This window comes from Eleutherodactylus coqui, chromosome 2, assembly GCF_035609145.1.
Source record: "Eleutherodactylus coqui strain aEleCoq1 chromosome 2, aEleCoq1.hap1, whole genome shotgun sequence".
NCBI classification, from domain to species: domain Eukaryota; kingdom Metazoa; phylum Chordata; class Amphibia; order Anura; family Eleutherodactylidae; genus Eleutherodactylus; species Eleutherodactylus coqui.
In genome coordinates, this window is record NC_089838.1 from 11,564,923 (window position 1) to 11,591,632 (window position 26,710).

The 26,710-nt window shown below is 44.9% G+C and overlaps 1 protein-coding gene across 7 annotated transcripts in view; it reads left to right on the top strand.

Moving 5' to 3' along the window:
- CNOT4 (CCR4-NOT transcription complex subunit 4) overlaps window positions 1-26,050 on the top strand; it is a 73,472-nt gene extending 47,422 nt beyond the window's left edge. For 4 of the 7 annotated variants that reach the window (XM_066590347.1, XM_066590348.1, XM_066590350.1 and 1 more), the window contains 5 exons: window positions 5,427-5,484; window positions 8,663-8,912; window positions 11,143-11,637; window positions 21,776-21,988; window positions 24,150-26,050. In XM_066590347.1, the coding sequence (XP_066446444.1) occupies window positions 5,427-5,484; window positions 8,663-8,912; window positions 11,143-11,637; window positions 21,776-21,988; window positions 24,150-24,454 (1,321 nt within the window). In that variant the 3' untranslated portion in view covers window positions 24,455-26,050. The remainder of the gene's footprint in view (window positions 1-5,426; window positions 5,485-8,662; window positions 8,913-11,142; window positions 11,638-21,775; window positions 21,989-24,149) is intronic. The other 3 variants (XM_066590349.1, XM_066590353.1, XM_066590354.1) reach the window with 1 other exon arrangement.
- Window positions 26,051-26,710: the final 660 nt, after the last annotated feature.

The following is a 26,710-nucleotide window of genomic DNA, read 5'->3' on the forward strand; positions in this document are numbered from 1 at the left end:
TTCATGGCAGCCCTTGGGTCCAGAAGGGTCCTGGCTGCCATCGCAACCACTTCACCCTGCGATCTCATTGCGGGGTGGGGGCATTCAGGACCCCCCCGAACAGCCGGGTATTTTAGGGGTCAGCAGCCACTATCGGTGTGAGCGCTGGTCGTTGCTGTTGCGGGTATCTGCCAGCTCTCAGGCGATTGGCACTTGACTTAGATCTACATATATCCAGGCTGTAACTGTGCACCGTTGGGCATGGGGGTTTTTTGTTAAGCCTTGCCCACTTTTAAGTGCCAAGCACAATACAAAGTCAGAAGAATCGCACTTTATGTATAACTTTTCAACATTTAGAAAAGAATGTGTATACGGTTTTGTGAATTTCTTGTAATTGCGTTGACCTTGAGGCAATGTGCGCCAAACGAAGCGCGTGTCGGAAAAAGCTGCCATGAATCTCAATGGGAACCTGCGTCCGAAATCAGTTTGAGCTGCTGATTTCTTCAGGGCCTACAGTGCGGCAGCTGCAGGCGTCGCGCAGAAAAGCGTCGGTCCGAGGGGGCGGTTGTACGCACTAAAAACCCAATGTGGAATTTGCGTCAAGAAGGGACATTTGACGGCTTCAGATCTGCACATCCAGAGAATCTGCGCCATAGACGCTACAGTCCAGGCCTCCATCGGCAGGCAGCAGATCCGCATGGTCACAAGTAGCACAAACACTGCAGCGTTTACAGTACAAGTTATGTGGAAGCGGGTTTTAAGAAACTGCATCCACTTTGTGCGGTTAATTAACAGGCAATGTATATTATAAACCGCCGGCGTCTCCTTCAGATTTTCTCCCCTTTTAATGAGTAGGATGAATTCCACAGCAAATCTGAATGTGGGTTTGGTTAGGGATTTTGCCATATTATGCTTGGCGGGAATTCTGCCCCATGTGGCTGCACCGTGAAACTGCAGACTGGAAAAAGGATCTCTGTTAAAAGCAAGGTTGCTTTTACTGAATTTGTCCCGTCTTCTCCAGTCGCCCCCAAAGCCAGTTTAAACTTTTCTTGCTTACCAGATAGCTCCGCCATGCTCAGACATGTGGCCAGAACGAACGGTCTCCGGTCCTCCCACAATGCACCGCAAACAGTTTGTGTTCGGTTTATTGTACAGGTCGTTCTGAATACAATGATGCCAAATATTTGTGGGGTTTTTTTTAATGCAAACTGGGAAGGGTGCAAACTTTTTTTTTGGGGGGGGTTGGTTGGTTTTGGTGTTGTGTGTTTGTTTTTTATATCCCTGCGGGTGACTTGAACCATAAAAGCTCTATTCACTACAATAATACATTGCAATATGTTTGTACTGCAGTGCATTATTGCTCACAATGGCTATCCTAGGCCTTGGCAGCCTGGACACGAGTGTATGGCGTCCGGTCGCTATGGTGGCATGTAAGGGGTTTTCCGAGACGGATCAATGTTCTCATCGTTTACTGCTGTTGCAGGAGCCCAGCTATAGGCGGCTCCCGCTGCGGAGCGGCGTTGGCTCACTACTGAGCCCTACACTATCCACAGGACGTAAGATTGCACCCAGGACATAAACCTACATCCTGTGGGGTTAAGGAGTTAAGCGAGCAGTAGTCGGGGTAAGCCTAGGCTATGAAGAAAAGTAGACCAGGGTTGGCATGTCTTCAGAAAGCCTCCATCCCATCGTCTCTCATAGCGGACACTTTTTGACCATCCTAAAGAGCTTTGACAGATCGGAGCGAGAGACCAGCGGACAGCCATGTATTCTCGCTGCCGTACAGTTTGTGTTCTGGATTATTGGACCCCGCTGGTTTGTCAGCTAGAAGGATGATGGAAGGTCCAACTGGGAGAACTTGGGTTGGCTATCTGACTCCAAAGCAAACATATCTTGGTGCAAGTCTACCACACATGCCATGCTGACCAGCCCCCCCCCCCCCCCCCCCCAGTCCTGGCATCCTCGGCAACAATCAGAGGGGACGCCTGGGGAGGATTATGTCTTTTCGTGGAAACCAGACATGAGCTATGTAATGGGCAAAGTAACTTGTCGACTTCCTTTCGATATGAAGGTACAGCAGTGACTCCATCTGGGCAGTGCTAGGGGGATGTTCAGATCCTCTTCCCGACACCACGGGTGTTGCTGGTTCATAGAAGAATACAAAACTGGTAGGGATCACAGAGGGAGCAGAACCAGTTAGAGACCGGATAAAGCTGTGTGGGAATGTTCACGCCACATGTGGTTAGGTGGTACGTACTTTCCAGAGAATTCTGGGGCAATAAGGAGCCTAGACATGAGCGTGAAGTGACAGTTGAGTTGTCCCCCCTCACTCGCCAGCAGGTACATGTACCCGGCAACTTGAGGCCCATTTACACGTAACGATTATCGCTCAAAATTGATTCAAGCTACCGAAAATGAGTGCTTTTCGTTCCATGGAAATTCAGGTATCGGGCACTTTTCGTTTGAACGATTTTAAGATGAACTTTAAATCTATCGTTTATCTACTGACAGGTAAAGCAAACACATTAATCTCTCAGACTGCAGGGCAGATAACATTGTAACCTGCTGGCAGCCATGAGGAGAACAATGCAGCCATGCTCACAGCTGGGTGTGATGAATCACATGCTGGGCTCTGCAAACAGCTCCTGAAGGCTCTTTTTACATGCAAATGAAGATGATAAAGTATTAACACTTGCAAAAGGATCACTAAATCTTTCAGTCTGAAAGATTATCTTTGCGTGTAAATGGGCCTACACTCCCAGGGTAAAGGTCTGATTTAGGAACGTTGGGGAGGAGTGCGGCCGAGGCCGACATGAGGGAATATCTGAACCAATTGTTTCTCCACAGTCTTTTTAGACGAGCCGATTCTCGTTGGAACGTGTGACGTCGCCGCTAACTCATGCAGCTCGTTCAGACGAGAATCGCTCGGTCCGCCTCATTCACTTCTACAGGAACTGAACGATTGCTGTTTTAACCGTGCGAAAAGCGAATGAGCGAACAATGATTTTTATGCCTGCATGCAATCAATGACGAACGAAAAGCGAATGATTCTTCATTGTTCACTCGCGTTTGGTCTGAACAAGTAATCATTCACTTTTGCTAGTTTATCGTTCTGTGTGAAAGAAGCGGTGATGAGTAGACGGTGGGGTCGGGCAAATAGGAGACGGTCGTCGAATATTTGTATCCCAAAAGACTAATCTTACATCTAATGGCGCAGTAAGGTGGGTTTCAATTGCCAACCAAAGAGGTTCTGCAGTTCCAGCAGACATTGGGGGGATCTGGGCAGCTGGGAAGTGTTTCACGTTGGGTCACAACAGCCTCCCGCTCCTATCATAATGCGTTATTCCAAATAAAACAGATTCCAGCTTGTTGCATGGTCATGCCCTGTGGGGGGGTGTTAGTTGTGTCCGAAGGTATTGCCCTTGTTCTAATGATTTGGGCAAGGGGTTCCATGGCTAGAGCGAAAAGATTAGAGGGCAAGGGCAGCCCTCATAGGTACCTCAGCTATATCCTCGTTGGAGGATGGGATCTGAGGGTGTGGAGTAGAGAGATTGGCGCGCTACCATTTACCAACCTTCCTGAGTGCTGCTGAGAGTCCCAAGGGAGGGTATCAAATGCTCTCATTGGCAAAGGCCCATACCACCATTGGGATCCTGTGAACATTAGTTATGAAGCCAATGTAATCTTTCGGCCGGTATTCAGTGCCGGTCCGGATGGGATAAAGCCTACTTGGCCTTTATTGTTATTTATAGACTATGTAATATGGCACGGCAGGTAACGATTCAGACGTGGAGCAAGAAGACTCCGTGGGAGTTTAGCATCTGTTTGGTAGTGAAATCAGACAGTCATTAAGGAGTGGTCGTTATTGGGCCTCGGAATATCCGGAAGATAAGCTTTAAGAAACCGATCCGGTGCGCCCCCTACCGGAGAATATATCATTATAAACCCAGTTACATGTGCGGGAAGGGAGAGGAGTTCCTTATAGTAAAGGGCTGGGGCTTTCCCTGGCCTGAGGGCTTTAATGGTCTCCTGCTCCCCCTTCATCTATGGGCTGGTTGAGATGGGTAGTTGTAAGTTATAGGGAGCTGAGAGCGATGTTTGAGGTTTATATGTATAAAGAGATCTGTGGAAGTCTGAGCTCTTGGATCTACAATGCCCAGTATTGGATCTAGTAACATACACAGCAGTAATCCGCTGCCGAGCCCGAAGCCGCCAGAAGTTTTCAGGTTTGTTCCCTGGAGTCAAGCAACTTTATTTATTTTTTTTAACTAGCTAACGGACCCTTCAGCTGTGGCAGCGGTGTAAAAAAAAAAATGGTTGACTGGTATTTTTATGTCTTGGATCTCTTATCAAAGCTGGACGGGGTCTCTGCTGATGAGTGTTAGTCGCCTCTCTAGCGCCTGTAGAGTTTAGGATTTCTCCCTCTTTCTTTTGGGCTACAATCCGTGAAATCTGGCGCCTTATCAGCAAGCCAAACCCATAAGGGCTGTGAATCAGAAGTTATATAGGAATTAAGTTGTTCTGAGTGTTTACAGGGTTTCGGTACGTTTTCAGCTTTTGAAAAAAGAGGGGTTTGCCTGAATCACCCATTGGGACATTACCATAGCCTGTGCCTGGTCTAACCATACGTGCCTAACGTTGGCCAAAAATGGGAGGATGTGTAGAGAACAGCATCCAGGCAATACGGGAATAGGATTTGTGAGAAGAGCTACTAACCTCCCCCAGTCGTCTGCTAGGGATAAGTCCCTAAGAGGTCTGCGGGACTAAATCTGAGCTCATCAGGCCCGTGGCTGTGCGGTCTAGGGTAGGAGAATGACCCACGTCACCCAGCCAACATATGGCGGCACCTTGAAGTTCCTGGAGTTTATGGACTAGATGAGAGAATAACTTAAATGGGTTGGTGGCTGGCCATGGGGGGTTTACTAGAACGATGCATTGATGGTAAAGGGAGCCTTGTAAAATTGCAAATCCGCCCTGAGGATCGGACGACCTCATCAGTCGTTATTGGAAGAGTTATGAGGATCTGGACTCCCTGATGTTTTGGGGGCAGTAGATGACTGGACCCATGAACATTGCATGATGGTGCCGGCGATGACATCTCAACATTAGTGGAGAGAACTAACCTGGTGGGTTAAACAAACCTGAGGCAGCAGGCGCCCCACAGAGAAAAATGTGCTGCTGTCCTTGGAACGCTTCCACACGTTACGCTTCTGTCTAAGAATCACAGTCATTGTGTCATTTTCTTGCCATTTGCTCGCTGCCCGAAGCCGCTTATTATGGCCACTCTGGTGTCTAGGAATCCATTAACTCGTGTCTCCTGTGCGGCGAATGCGTCAGATCTCTAAGGGATAGCATTTATATATAGCGATTGTCGGACTTGGATATGTTTTTGCTTTCATCTTGATCTGTAAATTATAACGTTGTCATCTTTTTTTCCCTTTATTCAGTTCTGTCGACAAATCTCCAGAGTCATTGAGTATAGGGAACGGCGATAACTTGCAACAGGTGAGTGAAATGGTAGAACGGAGTTCTGTAATTAGGAATGAGTCGTAATAAAGAAGTCTGTGCGCCCATAATGTACTTCTGGAGGCCTGCAGTGTTACGTGGCGGCACACTGAGGTTGAAGGGGTTGTCCGGTTTACCACTGCCTGCCAGTTAGAGGCCGCAGCATCAGCGCTTATTCTCCTGGCATCAGCACACTCATTCTGGGCGCCATGATGCCAGGAGTTCAGAACGGTGATGCTGCGGCCTCTGATTGGCATGGAGTGGTCACCTGACTTGTGTTGTCAATAGACTGGGAGAATCGCAGGGTGGGTTCCTGGGGCTGAGGGTGAGTAAGTACAGTTTTTAAAGTTTTTACTCATTTGACTTGAATTTTAAAAACTAGACTTATACCTGGAAAACCCCTTTAAAGGGACTGTAGCCTACCGTCGGCCCTATGGGCTTGGCTGTATGGGGATGTAAGTGTTATACTTGCCTCCTCCCATTGTGAGCGCTGAAAGCCGCCACTCAATGCATTAAGCGACGCTGCGAAGTAGTCCTCCCATTATAGAATTACAATTGGGACACTATTTAGCAGCGCTGCACAATGTATTGAGCGGGGTCTTTCCATGCCCACACCGGGGTAAAAGTGGGTGACAGATTCCCTTTAAATGCTCTGACTGATAATGTACTTCTAGAGGCGAACGCCGTATCTCATGCACCGTATAGTACTACATGGAGGGCCTGTATGAGGAAGCACATCTGGTACAACACAAGCTTGACAGTGCAGGGGCCTTAAACAAGTCTGTGAGTCCAGAAAGGCAGTCTGCTGTATAGCAGAACTTCCCCTGGCTACTAAACAGACTCAAATGGTCACCAAGACGGGAAGCCAAGACGTTTCTAGGAAACGTAACTCTAGCCACCTCCCGTCACAGCAGTAACATCCCCGTCCTGAGGGACTGCAACGCTTTCCATAAGGACTTGTATAACATCTTTGGTTCCTTCGCTCATGGCATCCCAGTACTTCCGCTCACTTCTTGACTTCTTGCTGCCAACATCAGCCTTGGCACTTGCCCAGTACCTGAATGTAAAGACTTACTGGCCTGTGACCACCATGGTTTGGGCTCGTTCACAGCAGGGTCAGAGGTTCCATTCGGAAGTTCCGTTGCTGATTTCTGCTGAAACACCGGATGGAATGGCGCAGCAGGAAGAGCTTTTTCATCCTGTCAAATCCAGTAAGCTATTGGATGGATAGAAACCCAACAGGTCCCAATGTCGTCAATGCAGTCCCTTCATCGCAGTTCGGTTCCATCATATGACTTGCATTCAGCCAGGGTTCGCTTTTTTCCTGCTTCCAGAATGGAGTAAGAAAATGGACCCCCCCCCCCCCCCCCCCTCCCACACACATGCACACCCCTAACCTAGATGGAAGGATTGGGTGATTGTGTGAAACGGAGACCGTATAGAAAAGTACAAAGGACTGCTTGTTTCTATGAAGCGGAAACCTAAGCTGTCTCACAAGTCACATGCTACAGCGTGCCACCGACGGGTCGTCCCGTGTAAGAGGGCCTTTGCAGGAGCTTGTGTCAAACAACAAGTGTTTTCCTCCACAGCCGAGGCAAGTATTCGCTGAGAGACTGCTGCAGCCGGCCGGACAGTCCACATAGAGAGACCCTGCTGATCCGCGGCCGTGTGGGTCTTGGCTTGTGCCCACCTGCTGTAATAGATGCCTGGACAATATATATGCCCGGGCCACAGCATATTATTATATAGAATGAACTTTATAAAACAGATTCAAAGTCTCCTAGTCCAAAAAAAAAAAGTTAAACGTCCCCCGACTCCTAATAGCCGACAACAAGTGGATCGTGTCAATTATGGAAAATTGCATCAGAAAGAAAAAAATCTAAAATAGAATCTTTCCTGATGTAGATTGCTGCTATTTTATTTTAAAAAAGGGAATCGTGAATATTTAATGTTGACCTGCATGCAACCAAAAACCTTCCGAAATAAATTCTACCTCATTCCGCAAAAAAGACCTTCAATGGCATCACAAGCACAGAAATAGAGCGACTATGGCTGAAGGAACACAGGGGGTTGTTTAAAATAATGGTCCTTTTTTAAAAATCTTGTCCCACAAAAGCAAGTTCACCCCAGTCCGCAGGGCTCCCCTCTGGTGCACCCTGCCCCTACGCTCGTTTCAGTGGGACTACTGGAGGTATTGGAGGGCTTGAGCTCTCTTGTAATCAGTGGAGCTACAGCACATGCGTGACTGCCACCCCATTCATTCCTGGACACCCTAGACCTACGTGGCCAGAATCTGTAGGGGTCTGATGGCTGGGACCCCCACCGATTTGTGACGTATGCCCTATCTTGTGGATAGGCAGCAACTTACTTTCATGGGACAACCTCTTTAAGGCCGAAATTAACTTGGTCCTTCAAAGGTTGAAGTGGTTGTCTGGGACTTTTATTGTTGATAACCTGTCGTGAGGATAGGTCATCAGTAGTTGATCGATGGTGGTCTGCCATTCTAGATTCCTACAGATGCTCTGTTCTCCGGGCCCTCTGTCATTGCGCACTGCGCTGAAGGCAGCTCCCATTAAATTCAATGATATCTGTTTCTGTAGTACCAAACTGGGCCACTGCAGTGGTAACAGCACTATTTGTTGCCACCTCTATCCACGCTGACAGCAGCCTTGGTAAATAGCTGATTGGTGGGGATCCCACATGGAATAACCTTGCCGATCAACTATTGATGACCTATCCGGAGCATAGGTACATGGAAAAAGTCCTGGACAACCCCTTTAATCATTACTATTAATGGGAAGAGTAAGATGTTGACTGCTGTGTGTTTCAATGGCTGGCACCGTTGGCTTGCTGGGAAATGGTGTCCTGGGTTTGAATCGGACCAGGGCCACATCTGCACAGTTTGCATGTTCTCCCAGAGTTTATGGGGGTATCTTCCCAGACTTCAGATAACCTACTGATGATCAAGATTGCTATGAAGTGTCTATACGCCCCATTGGAGACACGGACTGTTGTGAATGAAGCCATACCGTGTGCAGGTTGTAGAATATGTTGGCGCCGTATAAGCAGCAAGCAGTAAATGCTGGTATATTAACAGAGATATATACTGTAGTTTTATGTTGCTTGTATCCTCTAGATCTGGATTTGGCTTCTTATGTTTTTGTTTTACACTCCACAGATATTACCAAGCGACACCCCATCACCTCCGCCAGGTTTATCAAAACCCAACCCTACTGTCCCCATCAGTTCAGCCAATCACAGTGCGAGGTCTCCTTTCGAGGACGCCATGACAGAATCACAGTCTCTGTTCTCGGACAACTTTAGGCACCCTAACCCCATCCCCAGTGGTCTCCCTACGTTTCCCAGTTCCCCACAGACATCCAGTGAATGGCCCACAGCTCCAGAACCTCAAAGTCTCTTCACATCAGGTACCTATGACGGGGTTATATATAAATACAAATATGTAATTTATCACTGGGAATGATGGAGCCTCAATGGTCAACAACTCAGGCAGACCTTTTATTAGACTATGGACACCTTTGACATTGTGGGGGGGGGGGTTGCATATTTTAGAGAGTTAGGCCGGTGGCACACAACCGGATTTCAATTGTGGAATCTGCGATCGTTACCCGCGCGGGAGATCTGCGGTATTCCACATCCATTTAAAGAACAAAACATTCGCATGTCGCGAGCGGAAATGAAATCGCAGCATGTTCTGTTGTGCGGATTCCTCACGGACAGCTTCGATTTGAAGTCCATGGAAGCCGTCCAACCCGCCACCCATTCACAATTGACATTGCAGATAGGTCGTGGATACTATACACGTCGCCAGCTGCGGTCAGACCCGGATTCCTATGTATGTACCAAAGTGTGCAGAGATCTCGTACGAAGCACAGAAAATGTTTTTCCTGTCATGGTCAGCCGTGCGGCCCTTCAGGACAGCCACATGAGGGGCGCCCTCCGCTGTTAACCCCTTCCCTGCCGCGATCTACTTGGATTGCGGCAGGGAAAGAGTTAACAGAGGGAGCGCGCTCCCTCTGTGTCTTCAGACGGCTCTCACGATGTTATTGCGAGAGCCCGGCCTGTCGCCAGACACTGGCGTCCTGTAGTGCCAATGCCTATGATCGCTGTATAAGCAATAAGGCATGGCAGGGCAGTAGCCCTTTTTTTTATGCTTTTTCTTATATTGGCATAAAAAAAGGTTAGAAAAAATTAAAACCCCACATATTTGGTAATGTCGCGTCCGTAACGACGCGTACAATAAGCTGCACATGCTTTTGACGTGCACGTAAAAAAGCGTTTAAAAAAACGCTAAAAAAACTGAAGCAAAATGCTAATTTTTTAGCATTTTGCCTCCCTAAAAATGCAATAAAAGTGATAAAAAAAAAGCCTTATGTACCCCAAAATGGTGCCAAAAAAACTACAGCTCGTCTCGCAAAAAATAAGCCCTCATACAGCTCCGTACATTAAAAAAATTAAAAAGTTGCAGGACTTTGAATGCTGCTGTAAAAAAGAAAATCTATGGCAGAATTGATGAGTTTTCTCGCCCTGCTATCATTTAAAAAAAATAAAAGTTTTACAATATAGTCAAATGTACTCAAAAGTGGCGCCGATAAAAACTATAGTTCGCCACGCAAAAAACAAGCCCTTACACGGCCGCGTTGACGGAAAAATAAAAAAAGTTATGACTTGAAATGGAGGAGAAAATCCGCCAAAAATCATTGCGTTCTTAAGCCCAAATTAGGCCGTGTCATTAAGGGGTTAAAGTTGTTGTAGCGCAATAACAAGTTATCCCCTGACCAGACCACAGGTCTGCTGATCCACACTGACATCATAGATGTTCAATAGACCCGTGAAACAGCCTGGTCACTCGACCTTATTACAAGCAACAATTATGTAATGCTGACCTAAAGGGACACTATCGCCATGGGACAGCACCATAAGCTAAGTTATGGTGCTGTTCTAGGAAGTGACGAGCTGGGGGATATATCTTTTTATAGTCGCCTGGTTCCTGCCACAGCCTCCCGTGAAGCCAACACGCCATCTTGAAGCTTGACTCTTCCAGACTGCTGTTCGCGCACTCTCCCATAAACTTGTATAGGAGAGCGTGCACAGCGGTCTGAAAAGCATCACATTTTTAGACCGTGGGGAGCACGACTTCCTGTCCTCACTCGGAATAGCACCATAACTTAGTTTTGTTGAGACATTCTCTACCTTTTTTTCATTGTTAAAAGGGACAGAGATGAAAGATCCAACACAGCGAGGAGCGATGTTCTATAAGATCTTTGGAGAAGCAGCCGCACAGCCAGCTATGTAAAGGAGTTGTACAGACTCTACACCAGCAAAAAAGTAGCACATTTTTTATTGAAGACTTTTTAGACAGTTGCTTAACTTTGCATTTAGAAAGTTGGTGAACAGTAAAAAAAAAACAAAAAAACAATTTCAGTGCAAAGGTGTCTATAGCTTGCTTCGCTGTCAGAGGTACCCATACTCTTCATCAAAGCTGTGTGGTCTCTTCTGTACTACAGAACTGGTGATGCGTATTGTTTAGTCTTGGTATTTATTACGGGTTTGTTTTTGCCGACTTTGCGTGACTTTGAAACCGTGTTCATTGATTGAAGCTAAAGTGTTTCCATTTGTTTTCATGTCTTCACCCAGAAACTATACCGGTTTCGTCATCTACAGACTGGCAAGCGGCGTTCGGCTTTGGCTCTTCTAAACAACAAGAGGACGACTTAGGTTTTGATCCCTTTGATATCACCCGCAAAGCCTTAGCAGACTTGATCGAGAAAGAACTCTCTGTCCAAGACCAGCCTGCGTTGTCCCCTACGTCTCTACAGAACCCTTCTCCTCACACTACTGCCAAAGGGCCAGGCTCTGGCTTCCTCCACCCAACTACAGTCACCAATGCCAACTCTATCTCTAGCACCTTTCCCGTCTTGCCACAGCAGCGGTTCCCACCCTTTCAACACAGAGCAGTTTATAACTCGTTCAGTTTCCCGGGCCAGGCAGCACGGTATCCGTGGATGGCCTTTCCACGCAATAACCTCATGCACTTGAACCACACAGCAAACCCGACATCCAACAGTAATTTCATGGACTTGAGTCACCCCTCTCAACACAACACAGGCTTAGGAGGGATTCCCATTTCAGGTAGGTTGCACCTAAAGTCCTCGATGACGAGGGATAGCTTTGCCATGTTGACAAGTTATTGGTTGCCCTTTTGGTATCATTACTGGGTTCTTCAATGTTCGTGGGCAAGAAAGGCCCTCCACCTAAACATGGGTGAAGAGTATCCATGCACAATCCAAAAATGTCACTATGTTCTACTTTCTCAGGTTTTCTTATGTCCTGTGTATATGTGGTCCTCAGAAAGCTTCATGGCCACAAATGTACAGCTACTGATTTATCACATCGTTAATGGACTACGTTGTGCAGCGCTTCGAGAGCTCGGGCGTATTACAACCCATTTCCAGAGTCCCGTGGTTCAAAAATGATCGCTGTCCAGGTTGGTCGTTTTTGTTTCTACAGCTCCTATGCAGGTCTGTGGGGCTCGATGGTAACAGACAACCAATCCTGTGTAGTCTCATCCTGTACTCGTAGCCCCTTCTGTCGGCTCCAGCTTCGTTCTAACACACACTGAATGGCCACAAATGGCCACTTTATTCGAGCCCTTCACCTCCCGTTCCTCCATCTAGCAGCGCTTGGGCCTTCAGAACCGCATAAGTTCGTTGTCGTCGATTACACTAGGTAATTAAATCATTCTGCAGGCATATCGGCCCCTGTGGACAGGAAGCTCCAGATGGAGGTTCTGACCAACTGACAGGAAGGGGTCATCGGTTCATGCCATTTCTGCCAAATTCTGACCTCCCATCAGCACAGTGCAACAGAAATCTGTATTCATCTGACCAGGTGGTGATTTTCCGCTGCTGTTATACAATTTTTCGCCTTGCTATTTCTCCTTCACAATGGCGCTGAAACTGGCCGTCTGCTGGTAAGAAATGGCAAGTTATGCGCTAACGCACGCTAGTTGGAGCGCCAGTGTTGAATTCGGCCGCTCCTGACTGTACAGTGGCTGTTGGTCAGAAGGATTCCTGCCATCCTCTGACCCCTTTCGGCAACATGTTGCTGTTTCTGTCCACAGGATTTCCTTTCGCTGAATGTGTTACCTCACTCCACTCTCTGTATACTCCACACGGCGGAACGAGAATATCCCGCGTAGTTGGCAGGGAAATCCTGGCCCCGACTAGTGTAGCACCAGCCTTGTTGGCAGTCACTAAATCGCTGGATTCATCTGATACGGATTCACGGAGGTTGTGCTGCGCTCCGATTTCACAGCTAACTTCCATACAATGAAGCGCCAATCTTGAGTGAGCCGCAGGCTCTAATAAAGGGGCCATTCAGTGTCCATTTGATGGCTTAGAAGTAAAGGGCAAATGGAAGGGAATAGAGTGGTCGAATCGGGGTTGGTTCGTCTGTTATCATGGAGACGTGTGCGTCTGCACAGGGGCAGTAGAAACTACCTGGAAAGTTCTAACGAAGACTCGCTGCACGACTGCTTCATTTTAGATGCATTGGGACAACACAAGTCGTGAAGGCGTACTTGGCCTTTAATGATGGATTTACCAATGGGATGGGTATAAGGAACGTAGTTTCCGTTCTCCTAGTTGACTAACATTAATGGCCTACGAAGGACTGGTTCTTCCTACGTCTCAAGTGACCTTTAAATCGTTGCTCTTTACAATAGGGTTTTTGTACACGGCCGACGGCGAAGAGTACTGCATGTGATTGTTGTCTGCAGTTTCCAAAGACAATGGCCCTCAGAATCGGGCATTGATCATCTCTCACGATTTCCTGATGGGCTCCATTGTAACGGATTCTCTGTAATGGAAATCACTGATGATCGGGCGCTTTCAGGCTGTGTTTGGCATCTTCTGGTGGCGTCAAGCGTTTAATTGGTCCATCAGTTCAACCTAAGATGTTGGGGGCAAATGGGATTTATGGTTTTCCTATCTACCAAATGTAATGGAGCACTCCACGCAATCAGATACGGTCATACATGGTATGTGGGCGATGTAAAACATGGGGTGTCACCAGAGGCCAAAGAGGGTCCTCGTGTCATGCACAGTCCCTTTTTAAGTGACCCTCTTTTTGGGACAATTCTTCCCAGGACCGGAGGGGTGCAGGGATACACTTCCTGCACTTGTTCTTCTCCGACGTCCATCTGATCCACGGGGTCAGGCTCCGGTTTTCAGACATCCAAGATGTCTGTTGTAATTTTTAATCCAGCTATTGTGCACTGCTCTGATTGGCCAGTGCTGATCATGTAAGCGGCGCTGGCCAATCAGAGTAAGTGTAGAGCATTGGTAATGTAAGGGCCCTTTTAGTGAATCTGAACAATAATCGTTCAGTCTGAATGCTGCCAGTGTCTAAACGACTAGGGATAATTCGTTTCTTATCGTCGTCCAGTATAGATGGACCTAAAAATCAATCAAAGATTTGGTCCTGTGAACAGTCAGTCTATCTGTGAACTGCCTGTTGACTATGAATGCAGGAGCGCGGCTGGAAGGGAACTTTAGCCCATTGGGACGCCTGTGGGTGCTTAAGTGCCTGACAATCGGCCCATATAAAAGGATACCCATTCCCCATAGTGCATTGGTAATGATTCTGAAGTTTGCGTTGGACAGCTTGGGGCCAAAAATGGGACCTGGAACCAGTAGATTGGATGGACGGCAGGGAAGAACAAGTGCAGGTAATATACCCTCCGGTCTGGAACAGAGCTTTGTCCCAAAACTGGAGGGTCGCCATAAGCTACGCTCAACACAGTTCATCGGTTTTGCCCTTTTAATAAATTGTTCCTGAGCTCCAAGTATCTGACTGACAAGACACATTAGCCAAGCCCTCCCCAAATGGCAAAATGGAACCATGTCTCTACAGCACCACCTGTTGGAAGGCGACGTTCCTGCAAATCTGTCAGACACTTTACCAAGCCCTGTAATGACTGGGAACATGAGTTTTCTCCAGAAGGTTAAGATCACCGTGTAGACCTAGAAGGTGTGAGGAGCTTTATATGGCCATGCACGGTCCTTATGGAGAAGATTCCCAGTCATTGTTGAAAGGTCTTACATGGACCTGCAGGAATGCTGCCTTTCAGTAAATGGCACTATAGAGGTATTCCATCTTCCCAGACGAGCATCCATGGCCTTAAGCCTCCTCACACCTTCTAGGTGCTCTCCTTGAGGAGGAGCGATGCCCTTCTTGCCCTACTAGCTGTCCAAATGTGCTGATCTGTGTATGACCGGATGACTCCCACGTGTATGGGGGCCTCGTGACTTACCTGGCAGATTGTCAGAGGGAAAGAGGATCCCTCCTCCCCGCGGAGATGAGCCGCCAACACCAGAGACACTGTCCCTATGTAAGAGACACGAACGCACGACCAAACTGAGCGGTTCGGGGAGTCGCGGGAAGTAGTTGTCGTCCGAGTGCGCGTTCAGGCGACCGCTATGGAAGTTGTATGCGGCAGCTTTAGGGCCCTTTTACGCAGAATGACTGTTGGGTGCAGAAGTGCCTGGCAGACATCCCAACGATCCCTTCCGTGTAAAAATACAATAACTGGAGACGGAGTGCGCTGGGGATCGCTACGGCCACTCACCGCCATTCACAATAAGCAGGCCGCCATTCGCAGATTAGTGCCTGCCTGCTTACACAGGCGATCGCCGTCTGATTTTTATTCCTGCACAATCCAAATGCTGAAATCGTGATCGATCTTTCAGGTCATGTAGGCATTTATATTGAACGATCGCATTCAGATTCTCGCGATCTAGACCTGTAGACCGTCTTCCCCGTGGTGACATCTGCGATATTCTTGACCCCGGACTGGTGTCCTCTACATACCATGTAGTAAAGGTGGTCTATAACAGAGTTACCAGCCCTGGACCTAATCCTTGTTCCTCTGCAGTCCACACCTCCTTCCCTCACTAATGCCCACTTTAAAGGAAGGCTGTCGCCTGAATTTGGGCTACTACCCCAGCATGCTGTCATGAGGAACCCAACGGTACCTGCTATCTTTTTTGGCAAAGTGTCTCCTATACAAAGATATCGGCCAAGACGTTTCATAAGCAGCACACCGTGCCGTAGATGGTCCACCGTCTGGCTCTCTACCAGCCTCGTCTTCTAAAACCTGCCCCTTTCTTGCTGAGGGACACCCCCCCCCCCCCCCCCCCCAGCTCTGCCCGCTGGAGGCATGATACGGTCCACCTCCAATGTGCCTGCGCTGCACTGATCGCTCACGCACAGTCATCAGCAAGATACAAGAGCATTGCAGGTGGAATGTGATTTGGGCAATGTGTTATGCCTGGTTTAGCCTCTGGTGGCGCTGCAGGGAAATTCAATACATACTGGCAGGTTTCCCCGCAGATTACAGCTGATCACTGGGGGTCTCAGCAGGAGGACACGGTCATCAGATTATTGCCGACGGACCCTTCTAATAGGTCGGGATTGTCCAAAGAGGAGCTGTACTACAGGTGGAGGGTTCATGGTAACAACTGTAGGTAGCTTAAACGTTGGGTGACCGTACATCCTCTGTAGTGCCAGCGCATTCACAAGATCACAGATTACATACAGTAGTGGTAAACCATTTGATTAGGGGGTGAAGGTGCTGCCCACAGTATGAGGTAATGGGGGGATGCCAGGCAGCGGTGCGTGTTCTGGTGCAGCCATATTGGAGATCAGTAGGGTAGCGTACATAAAGCTGTACGAGTCTGTATTTTGTATGTACATATATGAAGAGCATTAGGCTTGTATGGCTGATTCAGTGGGTTGAAGGGGTCCTGGAAATGTAGAATAGGGGCTATTGGACAACAGAAAAGAATATAACCTCTCTGGGGTCTAACAAAGTGGAGGGGCTGCCGGCATTAACTTTGGTTCTAGTATAGAAAAGGGGAACAGTCAGATCCTATTAAACCAGGTGCAAGCACATAAGCGCACATACACAGCACTGCTACACGCACATTGTACACAAGCTGCAATATACACAATAGAACTCTGCTACATACATGCACACTCATCTGCAGCTGATTGTGTTACCATTGAATCCTCACGTTACCATGTAGTAATACATGACCCTCTCTAGCTGCTCCAACACACATGGTTATGACATCTGTGGTCCTGCTATTACTGCATGACCTTTGATCTTTGCTACCATCTGTCCCTGTGTGTATGGAGGAGGACCTGCACCCTGGGGGAGATATCCAGAGGACTGTGTGGTAAGTATGGCTGCAAAGTTCTCCCCATGATCAATCAGCGCACTGCTAGATTAAGGCAGCGGTCAGGGCTCTCTGGACTTACCAGACCCCCTCCTGCCTCTGGACCACACTTCTCAGCAAGATTTTATCTTGCAGAAAACTTGTGTCTTTAGGGCACACTTAAAACTTTGGGCTTTGAGAATTAACCAGGTTGTCTGAGGTAGTGCATTAACCCCTTGAGTGGCGGTTTTCTTACCTCCCTATCAGACCCACCAAGGCAGGTTTTTTTAAATGGGCCAATTATTTAATTCCAACTAATTTTCCAGTTGAGTTCCAAGAGCCATAACTTCTTCATTTCTCCATTGACACTGCCGTATGAGGGCTTGTTTTTTGCGGGACAAGTTGTACTTTTTGATGGCATCATTTTTGGGTGTATATGATGTATTGCATAACTTTGTAAAATTTGTAGGGAGATTGGGGGGGAAAAAAAGAAATTCTGCCATTTGTTTTTTCGATTCCATGTTTACGGCGTTCAGCGTGCAGAATAAATAGTGTGATAACGTTATTCTCTGAGTCACATGATCCCGGCGATACCGAGTTTATACAGTTGTTTTATGTTTTGCTATTTTTGTACATTTAAAACCTTTTTTTTTCTTAAAGGTTTGCTTTTGTGTCGCCACATTCCCAGAGCCGGATTAATGTTATTTTCCATTGCCAGAGCCCTAGAAGGCCGTGTTTTTCACGGGATGAACTCCAGTCTTTTATCTGTTAGGAACATGTAAATTTTTGATCGCTTTTTATTCCATTTTTTTCTAGAGTCAAGATTAACAAAATCTGTAATCCTGGCATGTTTTTTTATTTTTATTTTTCCCTGCATTCTCTGAGCAGTATAAATAATGTATTAAAGTGATTCTACAGGCCGGTACGATTATGCCAATACCAAATTGTAAGAGTTTTTGTTTTTTTTTTCATTTTCGCTACTTGTTAACAGTAAAAAAAAAAAAAAAAAAAAAAAAAGTTATAAAAGTTTAAATCACCCCCCTTTTGCCATATCTATAATAAAAAAATCTAAATCCTAAAAGAAAAATACATATTTGGTATCGCCGCGTCTGTAAATGTCTGATCTATCAAAGTAGGGCATTATTTACCCCGCTAGGTGAACGTAGTCCGAAAAAATAAAAAAAACGCTAGAAATGCACTTTTTCAGTCGCCCTGTCTCCCAGAAAAAATGCAATAAAAATCGATCAAAAAGTCGTATGTATTCTGAGTTAGTACTAACGGAAACTACAGGACATCCCGCAAAAAATGAGCCCTTGCTGACCTAAGTCGACGGAATAATAAAGTTATTTCGCGCAGAAGATGCAGCAGAAAATAATTTAAAAAAATTAAATGTCTTTGAAAAAAAATACAAGAACTACAGCAAAAAAAACTGTACAGGTTTGGTATCGCAGTAATTGTACCGACCCATAGAATAAAGTTATCCTATTTTTGTTGCAGTTTGTGCGCCGTAGAAACAAAACGCACTGAAAGATGGTGGAATGTCATTTTCTTTTTCATTTTACTCCACTTAGAATTTTGTAAAAGTTTCTCAGTACATTATATGGTACCTTAAATAGCACCATTGAAAAATACAACTCGTCCCGCAAAAAACAACTCGCAGACAGCGACGTCGATGGATAAATAAAGGAGTTACGATTTTTTAAACGGGGGGAGGAAAAAAAAAAGGGGGGGCGGGGCAGTGTCATTAAGGTGTTAAATAATGTACTAACTTCCTTCTCTGGGTCATTATGATGCAGGGATACCACATGTGGAATTTTGTTTTTAATTTTTTTACAAAGTAAAGGGGAGAACAGTTGTTTTGTGTTTGTTTGTTTTTTTTGAATAATTTTTTTTTTTTTTACTTTTTATTTTTTTATTGTCCCTTGAGGGGACTTCCACAGTGATACATCAGGACCCCCTGATCACATTCCGGGTTTCCGATTGTGACAGCCCTTTACATGCTGCAGTCGCATAGACCACAGCATGTAATGGGTTAACACAGCAGAGATCGGAGGTTTTCTCCATTCTCTGCTGTGTAAGAGCTGGTGCCTGACTATCCTCTGACAGCTGAGCACCAGCTCTCCCTGCCACAGAGACCATCAACTGGCTTCTGACAAGCTGATGGTCTCCGTGGCAACCTGTAAACAAAGCAGTGCAGGAGTTTGAAAATAGAAGCGGGAAGTTGCCGACAGATCGATTCTATCCTTTTCAAAGTCCTGCAGTGTTCTCTGCGGGTCTGTGCAGGCAGAGCACACTGCCACAGCTTTTATGGCATTGTGCTCTGCAGGTCCCATAGTGATACATAGCCCGGAAATCTTCTGGGCTATATCACTATGGGCAGTGGAGCTCGCCCCGGAAAATTTCCTTGCGTGCCACTCAAGGGGTCAAGAGAAATGAAGGAGCAGCCCAGGACAAATACTCTCTTGAGAGCTAATAATGTCAAACTTTTCACCTTACATTCAATTTAACTTTTTTTCCCCCCTTTCCCCTATTCCATGTATTCGCTCCCATCATAGTGAACCCCTGTACTTCAGGAATCGTATTTCTGGATTTTTCACATTTCCATTTTCTTTCTCCTTCTTCTGATAAATATTAGATGATACTTCATAGTAACACGTCAGAGGCTTTGATGGGATCGGGGTCCACTGCTGAGACCCCACCGAACACACGGCCCATTTAGCTGCTTCAGTCCCTGCTTGGAGTGGAGTGTGGGCTCCATAGGAAGTCTATGGAGTCTGTACTCCACTTGCAATGATAGCCGAATAGGCCCGGCGCTCAGATGAACCCTTCGGACCACTTGTGATCAGGGGAGGATTCAGCATTGGGACCCCATTGGGACAGATCTTGACTGAATAAACTATAACCTTATATGATTTCAGTTTTTTTTGCCCAACATTTTACAAGAACTAATACAGGAAGCTATGATAAATGTGTAGCAAGGGTTAATCCCAGATGACCTTTATACCCTCCTGGTGATAAATGTATGTAACCCCCTAACAGAGGCCGGGGGTCCTCATGACCCCGTTAAGGGGAGGGGGGGTTTCAGTGCAGCTAAAATGTCACAACTTTATCCTGTCGGTCCGTAGGATTCCGCTGATACAGATGTTGCAGCGTTACTCTCGCTTTACTGCGTCTAAAGTAAAATCACTTTTGGGGGGGGGGGGGGGGAACACTGTCAACCGCGATAATGGTATTTTTCCGTCGCTTATACCGTAGTTGTGCAAGGACTCCTTTTTTTGCAGTTTGTCTGGTAGTTTTTATTTATCATTTGCTCTGTGATAGTTGTTTTTGGTTTTTTTATTACATTTATTTTCTTTTGAGATCAGGTGACCAAAAATGTGCAATTCTGTCTTGTATATTTCTTTTCTGATTACATTCACCGTGCCGGGTAAATGATCTGCTATGAACAAGATGCCAAATATGCGTTTATTTCTTTATATTATGGGAAAAGGTTTTTGCGGTTTTTGTTAACTAATACATTACGTCCCGTGGGAACCCAGCCTTACAGTAAAATGAAGCAAAAAAATTCCCTCTGACAAGCAAAAAAACTTGGAGTTTAAAGGGGTTGTCTCACGCCGAAACGGGGTTTTTTTTATTCAATAGGCCCCCCGTTCGGCGCGAGACAAACCCGATGCATGTGTTAAAAAAAAAAACGGGTAGTACTTACCCGAATCCCCGCGCTGCGGCGACTTCTTCCTTCTTCCTTCTTCTTACTTACCTTAGTAAGATGGCCGCCGGGATCGTCACTGTGAGGTCCATTGCCGATTCCAGCCTCCTGATTGGCTGGAATCGGCACACGTGACGGGGCGGAGCTACAAGGAGCAGCTCTCCGGCACGAGCGGCCCCATTCAGAAGGGAGAAGACCGCACAGCGCAAGCGCGTCTAAAATCGCCAGAAGAGGCGATTTTAGACGGATCCATGGAGACGGGGATGCCAGCAACGGAACAGGTAAGTGAATAACTTCTGTATGGCTCATAATTAATGCACAATGTACATTACAAAGTGCATTAATATGGCCATACAGAAGTGTATACCCCCACTTGCTGCCGCGAGACCACCCCTTTAATTTTTAGGGGTTTTTTTGGTTTGTTTTTTAATGTTTCTAAGTAGTAGAAAAACAATCTGGCTCAGATCTGGGGAATGTCTAGCTTTATATATATATAAACAAAGGGTTATAAAGAATTGACTCTCGAAAAAGTTGTACCATGCGCCATGTTTGTCTGTTGGAGGTGGAATGTACATTACAGAGGGAACCCATTCAGTTGGGATACTCTGGGAATAGAGTGAGTTCTGGAATAAATGTGGAGTATGCTAATTTCCAACAAGCAATTATTTTAGCCAGAAATGTTTTTGTTTTTTGTTGTTTTTGTGTTATAATACAAGAGGTGCCGACTTTTATATTAAAAAAAAAAAGGGGGTAAAAAATTTAAATAATAAAAGCTATAGTGGATACAAACTTTAACAGATTTTAAACTATTTCGACTTTATTGAATTTTTTTGGTGGATGAGTTAAACATGGTAATCTGAAGAATTTAAGGAGTTGCTAAGGTATAGTTAAATTCTGGAAGCATTTTTTTTTTTCATTCTGGCACTTTAAACATAAGCCGTACAATAAGTTATTGGTTACTGAAATTGATATAAAGTTTTTATATTTAAGTATTGTCAATATTTGTTAAATTAATCAAGTATTTTTTTTAAATCGCACAATCACCCTGAATTTAATGGCAACTTTATACTTTTTAGTGGTTTTTATTTTTTTTATATATATAATATAAATTGGCGTATTTTTGTGGTTGATTTTCAAATTTTGCATTTTATTCCCCTTTTAATAATTTTTTTTTTTTTTTTTTAAATCATGCTACTTTTTTAAACACTTTTTGGGGGATTTTAAATTTAAAATTTAAATATTAAAAAAAATCTACTTAACCCTTAAAGCAAAAATTCTAACAACAACTTTTTATATTTTTATGTTTTATTTTTTTTTGTTTTGTTTTGAATAAATCTCCCAGACCACAGCAATTCAGTAGAGAGTATAAATATGAAGGAATGGCAGGACGGGCTAAGGGCACTTCTGCCCAACATAAACATCAACTTTGGTGGGCTGCCCAATGCTTCTTCCCCTTCAAACGCCACCCACAACGCACCAACGTCCAACAATGCCACAACTAACAGCCTGAACTGGGACTGCCCGACCAGCTGGATGGATCCCGCTATAATCACAGGTAAACAGTTTCTTCCTCCTTCATTGACATCTCATCCAAACTGCGCAAGTCCAGGACATACTGGCCATAAAAATCAACCTCCCGACAGCGGTGTATGTTGTCTTGGTGAAAACACCGGTGGTTGGTTGCAGTAAGCAGAAGAACTCTCTGGGTGTTGATTTTGTATGGATCTTCCTCCGCAGCACATTGGATCCTGGAAATTTTTTTATTTTTTTTTTATTCTTAAGCCTAAAAAATCAGGCAAAGTTTACAAAATGAACAATAAAAAAAAAAGTGGGGTGTGGGCAAAACTAACTTAAATTTCAAACCATACTCCACATTTGTTCAGCAGAATGAAAGGATTGCTTGTATGTTACACGATTCATATTTTTTAATTTTTTTTCTTCCAATGTCTGACTAGTAATTTCAAATATTGTTAAACATTGTTACCCCGTAGGGAGAACAGCTAAAACCAAAAAGACTGTAAAATGTGTTTTATGTAAGTTCTACTTACTCACTTTATCGCGTTACCTTCTTTGTTAGTGGATGAGAATATTCTTGTTTGCATTCAGAGGCTGCAAAGCCTTCGGGCCTTTCTACACGGGCATCTGAGCCATTATTGTTTAATTGCATTCCCCGACTTCGGGGGGGGGGGGGGGGCGTGCCGCAACGATCCCCGGCCCTCTCTGCCTCATTCACTGATCAATGCTCGTTTCTGTGTAGAAAAGCACAAGAACACTAATTGCTGAGATGCCCTGTTGGGCTTATCCACCCTACAGGTTGTGCCATGTGGAAGGGCTTTTACATAGCTAGTCCTGATCTCAGTTTGGACAATGCTCTGTGAGCTAAATTCCAAAGCTGCATGAATCTGTCTGGTAGGTTTCTATAATGTATGATTCCGGTGTCCGGGCTGTTTAAGATCAAAGCATTACCTAGGCTAGATACAGTCTTATCCACTTAGCTGGGAGGAGGAGGACTTGTAAAATGCTCCAATCTGTCAAGTATGTTTGGTAGGAGCATTTGTTTGCCCAATCATCTGCCTGTGTGAAAGTGCAATTTGATCATCGGTCAAACGAGCAAATGCTCATGTCTTTTATGCAGCACCAAAAATCATTGTTTGCTGCACATCTCCCCTTGTCAATGGAGGATGCACCATTGACAGCGATGAAATGGACGGGGGGGGGGGGGGATGAACAGATTTTCACTGTGGGATGCCCAAACTGAGTATCGGTCTGGATTGGTGTTCACACAACTTGGGCCAAGCCATGTAAATGATCTCTCTGTCTTGTTGCCTCTGAATGTAAACGGTCTTCTCATCCACTTATCAGAAGTGGTCTTATAAGTTGACCCCTACAATCTAAGACTTATTCCATGATGAGCGGTTACTGGCTGGGAATGCTGGTTAATCATTCCCGTCATTGTGGTTTAACTTTTTCTGCTCACCGTAGGGCTTGTAAATCGGAGAACATCTGCACCCCATATACTGAAGGAAACGCTCCTATGGTGAACATCGTAGGATGCGTCGTCTTGGTCTACCTTCATACTTCTTCCCCCCCCCCCCCACCCTCCTTTTTTTTTTCTTTAATTGCTTGTTTTAAACATTGACTGTTTCTCTTGATCGCAAAGCGCTGCGGAACGAGCCGGTGCCGTATGCCGTTTTTTGGGAGGGGGTTTCAGGCACTTAGAAACAAGCACACTATGCTATCTTTTTAATTGAGCACCTGACTTGATCGGGCGTCTCTTGCCCTTATCGTTAGGGAGGAGGTAAAGTATATAATACCGACGCCACCTAGTCTGAAGGCTGTTAGTCGCGGTATCGTTTTAGGCGTTCACCTATCTTGACAGCCTAAAATGATCGGGCATCTAAGCGCTTTTAAACTCTGGTATGTGATTTTTCTGGTAAAAATGGCAGCTGCTGCAACTTCTGTGACTATTGGTATCAAAAAAGAGAAAAATGGAAAGGCTTCAGGCCATCCGGCAAACATTTGGTGTACTTGGTGTTATATGGAAATTTGGTATTGTCTAAAATGGTTTAGAACAGGATTTTAGGTGCTTCTATACTGTAGGTGATGTCTGCTGTGTCTACAGGGTTTTTGGCAACATTTTATAATTTGATGAAAAAGTTTTTCAAAATGTAATTTTATTTATTTTTTTCCCTCCTTTTTTTTTTTTTCTTTTCTAGGAATCCCATCATCCACCGGTAATGGTTTAGAACCTCTGCAAGATGACAATCCGCCACACTGGTTAAAATCACTGCAAGCCCTAACAGAGATGGACGGCCCCAGCAGCTCTATACCTCCCCACCACCCACATAACAATCTTTTCAGTACACAGATACCCCTACACAGAGCAAATTGGAGCCCTTACCCTCCCCCGACAAACCCAGCCAGTTTCCACTCCCCTCCCCCAGGCTTTCAGACAGCCTTCAGACCCCCAACCAAAACCCCCACAGATCTACTACAGAGCTCAGCCCTGGACCGTCATTGAGAATATAAAGGGACAGCTTAGAAATTTTGGGGAAATTCTTTCCCCCACCCAATCCAATTTCAAACATCAAAAAAAATCAAATCCTCAGTGTTTCCTTCTCATACAATCCTACTTCTCCAGAGTTCTCAAGAATCTTGTTTTCCAAAGGGGGAAAAGGGGGGCGCTCTACCAAACCTCGACGCATTGACAAAATTTGACGACCAACGATTCGAGATTCCGCCATTTGTTGCAGTGAATTTGATGAAGTGACTAGTTTCTTTACATCCCAGAGCACCAACAAGTTTCCTGAGCCACTAGAGAGAGATGAGGCAAAAAAAAAAAATTAATTATGAATCAATTGCAAACCAGGAGGTCATTGGTCTGCTGCATGAGATAACAAAATGAAATAATAATAAAGCTTTAATTAAAAAAAAAAAAAATTGTGATTTAACAGCGCTAAGATCTTTAGCTAGTGACGAGTAGTAGAAATAATCTATATGAAGTAACAAAAAAATAAAATTACGACTGAGAAATGGAAACCTAACTTGATCAGTATTTAAAGGAGAGGGGAAAGCACCATGAAAAAAAAAAAAAATTAAATGCCATTTAATAACGTATTGGATTTTTTGTTTTTGTCTCTTTTGGTCAAGAATTTTTTGAAATTCAGGATCTTGCGATGGAACGTACCATTTCACACTTTATTTTTTCTTCAGGACCAAAGGGGACTGGATTTACAAATTTATATATACATTTATAAGAACCCCTCTGGCGTTTTGAAGGGGTTATAAAGCAAGATTTAATGAATTCGGCAACTTTTTGTAAATTGTTGCCAATTTGTTTTTCGTTTTCGTTCTTTGTGTCGTAACGTTTGCCATATAAACGATGGTGCTTTCCAAGGCATGAGCTGCAGCAGGCCACGATGAATACTTGGGTGCGATTTTTGGTAAAAAAAAAAAAAAAAAGGTAAAAATTCTGTGACATCTTTAGCTTCTGAAAAAAAATCATCCACGGCTTTTTTCTTTTTTTTTTTTTTTTGAAAATTCTCTCTTATCAGTGAAAACTTGATTCCATTTTATTCTTTGTTTGGAGATCTGTGAAGGTGTTGGTGTAATTTTTGCTTCCTGCTGTTGAGTCACTGTTGGTCGTCTCGGAAATCTGCAGATAATCCCGGAAGGTTCCGGTCGTTATGGATCTGTATCTCTTTATGCTGCTTCCCAAGACCTGGGTTACTTTTGCAAACGCGTGGATTTGCTGCCGCCTTCTAACTACCTGATTTTTAGCAAAATCTGAAAAGGCAGCCATTTTTCTCCCAAAAATTTCAACCTGTTCGACAAGCCCAGAGTTCAACAGCTTCAGTATCCTCAAGGAAAGGTTTTTCTTCTTCAAGGTCACTTTGCAGGCATTTCGATCCAACTCTTGGAAAATTTATATATTTTCTGGCATTATTATCCGCAGTATTGGTAAGAGGAGAAGTCTAGAAGAGAGGGGGAGAAAAAAAATTAAATATGACGAATTAAAACGTGGTTATAACCTGACGCTAAAACTAAACAAAGAAAATGTACCTCTGTCTTCAGAATTAAAACTAAAATCTTAAATAAAACAGAAAACTTGATGATAGATGGCTTTGTGGAATTACTTTTTTTTGTGTAAAAGGTACCTCAGCAATTGTGGAATTGTTAGTTCACCGCCCTCTGGTGGCAGGGCAAGGTTTTGTGTTTTGGTTTTCATGTAAGTATGGATTTTAATCCATGTGTATAAATGTGATCTTTTTGATATGACTCTAAAATTATAGACAAATGCAATGTAACTAATAACACACAGTTGTACTGTTGGTCCAAGTGAACCCTTAAAGGGGTTTTCCGAATAGGCATACACAGTCGTGGCACTGGGAGGGAGTAATAAAAATAAAAAAATTTAAAAAAAAACAACCCTGAGCACCTGATGCCAATTTATCTTCAATACCGGTCTATATGTACGTTAGGTGCTGCGGTGACATGTTGTCAGTGAGGTCCTGTAAACGGGTAGGAGTCTGACGAGAGCCTTGTATATGGGACGTCACTAATTTGGGTGTCAGTGATTTCACAGGTCTTGTGGCGCACCGCCATAATGAACTGTGGCATTGTTGGTCAGGTAAGGGGCTTTGATCAGTGGGTGGGGGCGTAGGCCTTGCCCCCCCCCCCCCCCAAAAAAAGGGACCCCTCATTTAAATAACCTGTAGATCCCTCTTTAGCAGCAATTCCCATCACCAAACATTGCCTGCAGCTGTAAATAAGATTT